This window comes from Ranitomeya imitator, chromosome 4 (genome assembly GCF_032444005.1).
Source record: "Ranitomeya imitator isolate aRanImi1 chromosome 4, aRanImi1.pri, whole genome shotgun sequence".
Taxonomy (NCBI): domain Eukaryota; kingdom Metazoa; phylum Chordata; class Amphibia; order Anura; family Dendrobatidae; genus Ranitomeya; species Ranitomeya imitator.
This window is the reverse complement of record NC_091285.1, coordinates 269,561,533-269,571,487: the sequence shown is the minus strand read 5'-3', so window position 1 is coordinate 269,571,487 and position 9,955 is coordinate 269,561,533. Positions and strand designations below refer to the sequence as shown.

Sequence of the window (9,955 nt, the reverse complement as noted above, 5' to 3'; positions counted from 1 at the left end):
CGCCACTACTCGAGTATGGAGGATGGCCACGGCAGCCGTCATGACCTTGGTGAATACCCTGGGAGCGGTGGCGAGGCCGAAGGGCAGAGCAGCAAACTGAAAGTGATCTTCCTGAACTACGAAGCGAAGAAACCTTTGGTGAGAAGGTAAAATAGGAATGTGGAGGGACACGTCCTGGATGTCTATGGACGCCAGGAACTCGCCTTTCTCCATGGAGGCGATGACAGAACGAAGCGATTCCATTCGGAACCGTCGCACCCTGACAAACTTGTTCAGCAGTTTTAGGTCCAGTATGGGCCATACTGTACCGTCCTTCTTTGGAACAATGAACAAGTTTGAATAAAAACCTTGAAACCTTTTGCTTTGAGGATAATAACCCAGTCTTCTTTTAGAGAGCTTATGGCCTGGAAGAACTCTGATGCCTTGGCCCTGGGAGAAGACGGGAAAAAGCGATTTGGTGGAAGAGAGAAAAATCTATCTTGTGTCCGGAGGACACTAGGTCGCGGACCCATTCGTCGTGAACGACCGAGAGCCACGCGTCGCTGAAGGAAAGCAGGCAGCCGCCTCTTCTGAGGGTGTCCTCCGGATACCGCAGGGAGTCATTGTGTGGGAGACCTGCCCGGTCTGGACCTTGACTGCCTAGGCCTGCCTCTCCAAGAGGGGAAGGTTTGTAAGAGGTTTGAGGACCTCTATCCCTACGTTGTACCCGGCCAGGTCTGGAGGATGTGGAAGTAGCAGACCAGTTTGAGTTGAAGCGGAAAAAAAAATAAAATAAAAAAATTATCGGGACCAGGCCTGTTGCTGGTTCCGAAAGGGCCGAAAGGGTCTCTGTTGTGGAAGAAATTTACTCTTTCCTCCAGTGGCGTCGGAAATTAATTGGGTCGAGCTTTTCGCCAAAAAGGCGACCGCCCTGATATGGAAGAGAAGTCAATGACTTTTTGGAAGTCGAATCCGCACGCCAGTCCCTGAGCCATAAGGATCTCCGGATGGTGATGGCGTTTGCTGCTTGAGAAGCACAGTTAGCAGCATCCAGGGACGCGGTAACTACAAAATCTCCGGGGGGCGTGGCCTAGCGAGGAATGTGAGCGGACGTGCGGCTGATCTCTCTCCCCGCACCGCTCTGAAAAGTGGCCTTTGAAGGCGCCGCCGAACGCCAAAAACCGGCCAGAGAGGTCCCGCAAGTACCCGGCGAGGGGGAGAAAGCACCGCTGTTAACGAGCGGTGAGAAGCGGAGATGCCGCGCCGCAAGCAGGTGGCGCCAGCAGCCGGCGCGAAAATTCAAGATGGCGCCGTGGCTGAGGAGGAGGCGGCCAGAGCCAGCGTTTCATACCGCCGGAGGCTGGAGGTAATAGCCCGGCTGGAGCGCTTTGCCCGTACGGAGGAGGGGGGAGCCCTGCTGTTGGGTCCAGAAGGACTTGATGAGGTGGAAGCCCTGATGAGGCAGAAAGGTGGAGGGGAAGTCAGGGCCAGTGAAGTGGAGGTGCAGCGTTCCCCAGGGAGGGCGCAGGGAGTGCACAGTGCAGAAAATGTGACACCTGCTGATAGCCCTGTGCAGACCAATGATTCTAATGAAGTGCAGCAGCCAAGTACGGGGGAACCAACACTGCAGGACATTTTCTCTGTCGTTATACACTGCAAATCTGCTTTGGCTGCGCTGAACCTAAGGGTGGATGATCTCACAGTTGAAATGAAGTCCCTTAATTCTGCTATGCGCAAAGTGGAAAAAAGAGTGGAGGTGGTGGAGGAGCGTGTGGGCAGTGTGGAGGACCAGACAAACGAACTGTTAAAAAGAGAAAAGAAATATATTCAACGAATCGCAGAGTTAGAATTTAAGACAGATGATTTGGAAAATCGATCCCGGAGAAACAATTTAAGAATAATCGGGGTGCCGGAGAAGGTGGAGGGAAACAACCCCACTGAATATATTGAGGCATGGCTTAAGAACTCGGTGGGAGGAGCAGACCTTACCAACCATTTCTCGGTGGAGAGGGCTCATCGGGTCCCCACTCGTCCTCTGCCGCCTGGATCTGCCCCTCGAGCTATATTGGCAAAAATTTTGGACTACCGGGATCGGGAAACTCTACTGAGGAAGGCTAGGCTGAGTGATGGCCTGAGCATAAACGGAAGTCGGATCTCCATTTATCCGGATTACTCGGCATCGGTGCAGAAACTTAGAATGAAGTTTGGTGAAGTCAAGCGACGGCTCCGTGAACTGGACCTAAAATACTCAATGCTCTACCCAGCCAAGCTCAGGGTGGTGGCGATGGATCGTGTTCAATTTTTTCAAAATCCGGAGGAGGCGACGCAATGGCTGGACACCAATGCCAAGAAAATTGGCGCTGATCGGAACCGTTGAGACTGATTCTGAAGATCCATAACTCTACTGGATCTGCCTCTCTTTGGGGGAGGGGCTCTGTTTGAATGTTACTGTTGAAGTTGGCCTAATTATACCTAACGATTACAGTATTGTGTTCGGCGGCGCAATGAATAGTTCATATTGATCGCGGTGGGTGGGGGAGAGATGGACGGTAAAGGAACTAGCTCTAGGGTATATCAAGTGCCCTCAATTCTCATATAGAGAAAGAAAGTTCGGAGTATCTGAGTTATTTTGAATTCCAGATGGGGAAGGTTGGTTTAGTTGTTGGGGTGGGGGGTGGGAAGGGGGGGGGAGGAGGGCATTGGTGGAGACCTGGGAGAGGTGACTCTCATCTTATATCTTTCTTTAAGGAAATGGGAGGGAATGTTAATATTATAAGTTGGAATGTTAGGGGGCTAGCAGATGCCACTAAGCGGGCGGCAATATTCCAGTACCTATTGAAACAGAGGCCCTCGGTGATATGCCTGCAAGAAACTCATTTAGTTGAGGAAAAAGTTGATATGTTACAGAAAAAATGGGTGCGCAGGGCATATCACTCGACGTTCTCTAATTATGCAAGGGGGGTGTCTGTTTTGGTCCATACAAGTACTCCATTTGAGGAAATTGAAGTAAAAATTGATAAGGATGGTCAGTATGTTTTTTTAGTGTGTAAAATTTTTAACCGCTTGATTTGCATTGTTTCACTATATATACCCCCGCCGTATTCTGGCAAGAAAATTCAAGAGATTTTGGAGCATATGAGAGGGTGGGTCGGGGTTCCCTTTTTGGTGGTGGGAGATGTGAACAACATTGCTGATGACCATTGGGATAAGAGTAATCACGCTCCGCTACGCGGGGATGGGAATGGCACCCCTTTCGGGAACTATCTTAGAGAAATAGGCTGGATTGACTTATGGCGGGTTCGCAATTTTAGCACATATTCTTATTCTTGCTACTCGACCACGTACGGTTCTATGTCTCGAATCGATGTCGCCTTGGGTAATGATGGGATGAACGAATTACTAAGTGGGGTGGAATATAATCCTAGGATTCTATCAGATCATAGTCCGGTGCGGGTCTCATTAAAGCTATCAGAACAGGTTGGGTCACGGAAGATGGGATGGAAGGTTCACCCCTCCTGGCTACAACTCCTGGACATGGAAAGTGTGGGGGCTGAGATAGAGGAGTTCTTTAAGATCAATGAGGGTAGTGCAGAATGCCATGTAGTATGGGACACTATGAAGGCGTATTTGAGGGGTATTTTGTTTCGGGACATATCACGACACAAGACTAGGACTAGAACACAGGATCAAGCTGTCCTGGAGGAACTGAAGGAAGCTGAGGCGGCATTGGGGGCCCATTGCTCTAGGGAGTCTCAGAGTCGGATGAGGAAGGCTCAACAGGAGGTCAATCAATTGTATCTGAGAAAGGCGGAGAGATTGCGGGCTTTTCAAAGAGCATCTTTCTATTCGGAGGGGGAAAAGGTGGGGCATTTACTGTCGGTAGTGGCATCCGCACAAAGGGATTCCTCGCACGTCTACTCCATTAAGAGGGAGGATGGAACATTGGCTACTCGGGGGGAGCAGATTCTGGAAGTGTTTGGGAAATTCTATGATAAACTATATACTTCTAGTGTGGAGAGGGGGGCTGAGGACATGATGGGTTACTTGGAGGGGATTGACCTGCCTAGGTTGAGCAGAGAAGAATGTGAGGAGTTGGAGGAGCCGATTGGGGAGGAAGAATTGGGAGCTGCTTTGGCGGGGGTTGCTGGGGGTAAGGCTCCGGGGGCGGACGGTATTCCAGCCGAGGTGTACAAGGTACTGAAAGAAACATTGTTGGCCAGATTGTCGGAGGTGTATAATAGTTCACTGGAAAGAGGGGAGCTACCTTCATCAATGAGAGAGGCTATTGTGGTCGTTATACCTAAGGCCGATAAGGACCCACAACTACCAGAATCCTATAGACCAATCTCACTTTTGACGGCCGACATCAAGATTCTGGCAAAAGCTCTGGCAAATAGGTTATCCAGGGTGATTGACAGACTGGTTCACCCAGATCAGTCAGGCTTTATGCCCAACAAATCAACGGCACTCAATCTGAGAAGGTTATTTTTAAATTTGCAAATCCCCTCTGACAATGTCGGAAGACGGGTTGTGGTATCCTTAGACGCCCATAAGGCTTTTGATTGCGTGGAGTGGAGCTATTTGTGGTCAGTACTGGAACGAATGGGGTTTGGACCTAAATTTATTTCATGGGTGCAGCTGTTGTACTCTTCTCCGGTAGCCAAAATTAGAGTGAATAACGCTCTCTCTGAGACCTTTTCATTGTCTAGGGGTACTAGACAGGGCTGCCCTTTGTCCCCGCTGCTCTTTGCGTTGGCGGTGGAACCCCTTGCTGCGAAGATCAGAGGTTCCCGGGAGGTGAGGGGTTTTATATACGGGGAGGCAGAGGAAAAAGTAGCGTTGTACGCTGATGATATTCTGCTATTCTTGGAGGATTCTGAGGAGACCCTGGTTAAGACGGAAGCCATTATTGAGGAATTTGGTAGTTACTCGGGCCTAAGGATCAATTGGGACAAATCGAATATGATGTTGATAGATGGGGATAGCGGGGACGGTGGTGGGGAGGTTTCTTCTACAAGGTTGAAGCTAGTTGATAAATTTAAATACCTGGGGATTCAGATCACTCTCCCTTTGACTAGCTTTGAGGAACTGAATTTGGCACCTCTTCTGCGGAGGATACGTACTAAGGTCCAGGCGTGGAGGAAGTTACATTTATCAGTAATCGGCAGGATAAACTTGATAAAGATGACTGTGATGCCACAACTACTTTATGTGCTGCACAACTCCCCTATATGGATATCGCAGAATAGGTTTCGGAGGATTAGATCTTTGTTTGGGGAATTGATTTGGGGTGGAAAGAGCCCCAGATTTAAACAGGAAACTCTACAGAGACCAAAGACGGAGGGAGGGGTGGCATTGCCTAATCCGTGGTTGTATTTTTTGGCTTCACAGTGCCAGCATTTCAAGGGATGGGGAGATGTGGTAGGTGGGACGCGGGCACCTTGCAGCCTGAGATCACTGATTGGGACGAAGGTGTTGAGTGAGGGTCTGGAGGGGGGACATTTCCGAGAGAAGGGCTCTAAATTCTGTACTATTAGGCTCATCCATAAGGTTTGGGACAAAGTTAAGGGGATTAGAGGTGTGCACGCACTCACTAGATTCTCACCCATTTGGAATAACTGTGTCCTACAGGAGTTTAGACAGATGGAGGGATTTCATAATTGGAGGGAGGCAGGCATCTCTCGGATGGGCCAGATTCTACATCAGGGCAGAATTAGAGATTTTGAGGCATTGCAGGAGGAGTTTTTACTACCGGACTCTGAGTTGTTTCAATACCGCCGTCTTTCACATGCGCATCGGGCACAGTGTAGGAGAGGACCCGTTGAAATACAGGTGGACCTAATGCTAGATTTTATCCTTGTAGGGGGTGGCACGAAGGGGGTGATCTCGGGAATATACGAATTCCTTTTGTTCTCTTTCTTGGAGGAACACCCTATTAGAGCAAGGGCGAAATGGGAGGCGGACCTTGGGGCAATTGATAATGATCATTGGGAATCAATACTGGACTATGTGCCCAAAATATCAATGAGCGAGCCTGGGAGGCTATCACAATTATTTGTTATTCATAGGGCATATAGAACTCCGGATATGTTATTCAAAGCCGGATTGAGATCTAGTTCAGAATGCCCCAGATGCTCGCAGTCCGATGCGGGCATCCTTCATATGTTATGGCAGTGCCCCAGGTTGTCCTCCTTCTGGGTGGTGGTGCTGAATAAAGTGGGACTGGCATATGGTTGCACTGTGCCGCGTGATCCCCTGGTATGTGTTTTGGGCTATGTTGAGGAGATCATAACTGATAAAATGTATAAAGTGGTTATTGCCAGACTGTTATTTATCGCGCGAAAGTTGATTGCCAAATTCTGGATTAGAGAAGAGCCACCAACAAGAAGAGACTTTATGAAGCAAGTGGACCATATCATTGCTTTGGAGAGGAGTATCTACGTTAGGAGGAGCAAGGCGGACCTCTTTGACAGGCTGTGGAACCCGTGGCTTGAATCAATGTGATTTAAAAGACCTTGTGCTCCATTGGGAGGTTTATTGACAAATCATCTTCCTTTTCTTGTACTTTTATATATGACAAAGTAGGGGGGGGGGTCGACTCTTGACAGGTCTCTAGAGGGGGGGGAAGGGGGGTGGGAGTTTGGTTTGGGACTAAATATGTTTTCCTTTTTTTTAAAAAAAAACAAGTATTGTACACTGGTATATTGCTGATAACAAAGTATTCCTTTTATTGTTTATGTGCAATATTTATGGTTTAATTAAAAATATCTGATTTAAAAAAAAAAAACTACAAAATCTCCCGCTCTGGCTATCTGAGTAGCGAGGTCTGCCATCTCGGGGGGGGAGGGGGGGGGTTGGGGAATCGGTATCCAGCACCGCTGCGGACAATACCTCAGCCCAGTGGGTCATAGCCTTAGCCACCCACGTAGCAACAAAGATGGGAAGAGTGCGGCTGCTGAGGCTTCAAAGGCTGAACGTGCCATATTGTCGATCTGACGATCGGTTGGATTTTTAATAGAGGCACCCTCCAAAGAGGATAAAATAGATTTAGTAGCCAGGCGTGATATCGGAGGATCTACCGGGGGAGATTGAGACCAATCTTTTCTTAGATCCTGAGCAAAGGGCTATCTTGATTCCATGGGCTTCTGCCCTGTGAATCGTTTATCTGGACGGATCCTGTGAGATTCAACAATTTCCAGAAATTCTGGATGAGTAGCGAATACCTTGTGAGCTCGCTTGGTCCTCTTAAAGGACAGGGCATGATCTGTTTTAGATAAAAGGTTCCTCCTCAAGTTTCAAAGCCTTATTCACTGACTCAGTGTCGAGAGTCTTCTGATCGTGATGAAATTCCTGATCTAGGGACGGGTCAGAATTGTCCTCTGAAACAGGTGCCCTGCTAGCCCCAATGGAAGGGGAGCGAGAAATGGAGCTCTCAGAACCAGAATCCCGGTGATGGTCTGGGGATATGGCATGAGTCCTTTTTCTGGAAGGGCGAGAGCCCCTTGGCAAGGTACGACCCCTAGAGTACGAGGGGTTTTGAGGATCGGAAGTGTCGTCCGTAAGAGTGCCCTGGTTAGAAGAGGGGTCTCGGAACGATTCTCTTTTGCCAGGGATGCCATAGACCGGGTAAGGGAGGTAGCCCACTCAGGGGAACCAGACTCACTAGGTTCAATGTCATTAACAGGTGGTTCCTGAATAGTCGCCGGTTCACAAGCTGTGCACAATGCAGTATTATGACCCCGGGGTAATGAGACCTTACAAGAGGTATATGCAGCAAAAAATACCGTGTGGGTTTTCCCAGACTTTTTGTGAGACCTTGATTGAGACATAGTAACCTTGAGGAGAGTGCTTACTAGCAGGGGAAGGGTTAAGCTATGTATCTGCAGCTTACCCAGGTCCTGTGTCTTGAGTCCCCAGGGGAAGTCCGCAATGTATGTGAAGGCTGTATGTCGGTTGAGACCCCAGATCCAGAGATTAGGAAGGCTGGAGCAACGCAACAGGACCAGCGCTGGGTGTCCCAAGATGGTCGCCTAGATCTGTGAGAGCGCTTCTCATGGAACGACAAGCGCTGGAAAAGATGGGCGGCGGTAATTGCTGGAGGGCTTGGCCAAGGACTCCGGTCTGTTTGAGGAGATAAGCCGAGGACTAAATTTAAAAAACTTGCGGTTTGGGCCTGCGGCGCCGTGACCGCTATTAGTGCCATCCTGAGGTGCGCTTGTTCATCAAAAATGGGCGCTGCTGACCACCCACGGACCCGGGCTTTAGCCCTTTAGAGGTGCGGACCTTCCATACCCTGGGGACCAGGACCCCCCCAGCGCCTCGGCCCCCGCAGTGTACTCACGGTAGATGCGGTGGGCCGGTGCTCAATCCGTCGCCCTAGTCAGGGAGGGGGTGGAGAGCTTCTGCCGCCTTGCGTCCTCCACTATGTCAGTGGTGATGCAGAGGGGGGCTGCACGGACGCCATACACATTTATGTCCGGCTATGCACCTGGCTCCAGGAGAGGTAGATGGAGGGCTACTCCATGTGGTCGCCTGCTATGGAGGGGGGAGATCGGAATGCGAAGGAACCGTCGCCCGTAAGGTGAGCTCAGGGCTGGCATCCAGCGTTGCAGGAAAGGATACGGGAGGGACGCTCCACGTACTTGCCTGTTAATGGTTCGGGGAGATCGGAACCTAGAAAGGGTCCGTCGCCACCATTCACTCCGTTAAGGAAAAAATAGAATAAAAAACAAAAATTTAAATAAAAACGGTGGGGTCTGAAACAGTCCCAAGTGCCTCCTACAGACACTAAGCAAGAACTGGTTCACTTAGAGCCAGCAGGAGGGTGTATACTGCAGGGGAGGAGCTATTCTTTGCGTTAACTTAGTGTCTTCCTAGTGGCAGCAGCATAACACCCATGGTCCTGTGTCTCCCAATGAGGCGTAGGAGAAATAGCAAACGTGATTGTAAAAAACAAAACCCATATACAGATTAAAGAATTAATCCTTTAAATTTGCTTCAGTTTATATGCCCCTGGCCACATCTAATATATAATTGCCTAGAATACTACTTCCTGCAATTTGTGCCAACTTCCTGTCCGGAGCTAATGTCCGGAGCTAATGTCCGGAGCTAATGTCCGGAGATAAGTGACGTCAACAGTGTCCAGTGTCTGATTGGTTGCCGCCTGCTGCGAGCGACCAATCAGAAACGTGCCGTACTGTGACACACTCCGCCCGCCATTTTGGTGTGATTTTTGAATTTTTACCTCACAGCAAGTTTCTACTGCGTGGAGGCGGGCCCAGTGACGTTGCTCTTCAAGCTCCTGCCGAATTTCGTCAAAAAAATGATAATACCATTTACCAAAACTATATATATTTAGTTGTGAAGTGGTTCAGTGACATTTTCACACCAATTTTGAACTTTTGTTTGGTGTTTTCTCCATATACTGCCTATTATTTTTGTTCTTTCTTACTATTATTTATTAATTGTATTATTCTTACATTTGAATAAATAAAGTATATATGGATTCTAGACTCCCAATTCTTTAGAATCGGGCTGCCATCTAGTGGTATATAATTACACCATTATCCCACTGACACTGGAATGGTGGGGTTCTGCATTCTATTTGCTGCTACAAACTCGGCATTTTTCTTTCCACCCTTGTTTTTCAGCTGCATAGCAGTCAGACAATCCTACAGAGAACAGGATCTATATAATATTTATGTCATTACAACCATTTCCTACCCACATTACTAATAATGGAAACTCCCAAACATATTGGTCACCGGTACTTTCTGGTGCCTTACCTCTGTTTCATGTTTCTGGACTCTGCCTCCGTCACCTTCAGATCCTTGACAAGTCTTTTATTGCCATCTCCGTCCAGGTCAGAATGTGTTGGAGATGAACCCGCTTTTGACTGATCAGTTTTCAAGAGTTTCTGCTTTTCTCGGCTGAACAAAAAAAAACGCAGATACATCAAATGTTTAATAACTAATGG

The 9,955-nt window shown here is 48.6% G+C and overlaps 1 protein-coding gene across 2 annotated transcripts in view; it reads right to left on the bottom strand.

Moving 5' to 3' along the window:
* Positions 1 to 9,955, bottom strand: part of ZFC3H1 (zinc finger C3H1-type containing) — a 95,823-nt gene that overhangs the window by 65,194 nt on the left and 20,674 nt on the right. For both annotated transcript variants that reach the window (XM_069764600.1, XM_069764601.1), the window contains exon 12: positions 9,765 to 9,908. In XM_069764600.1, coding sequence (XP_069620701.1) covers positions 9,765 to 9,908 — 144 coding nt within the window. The remainder of the gene's footprint in view (positions 1 to 9,764; positions 9,909 to 9,955) is intronic.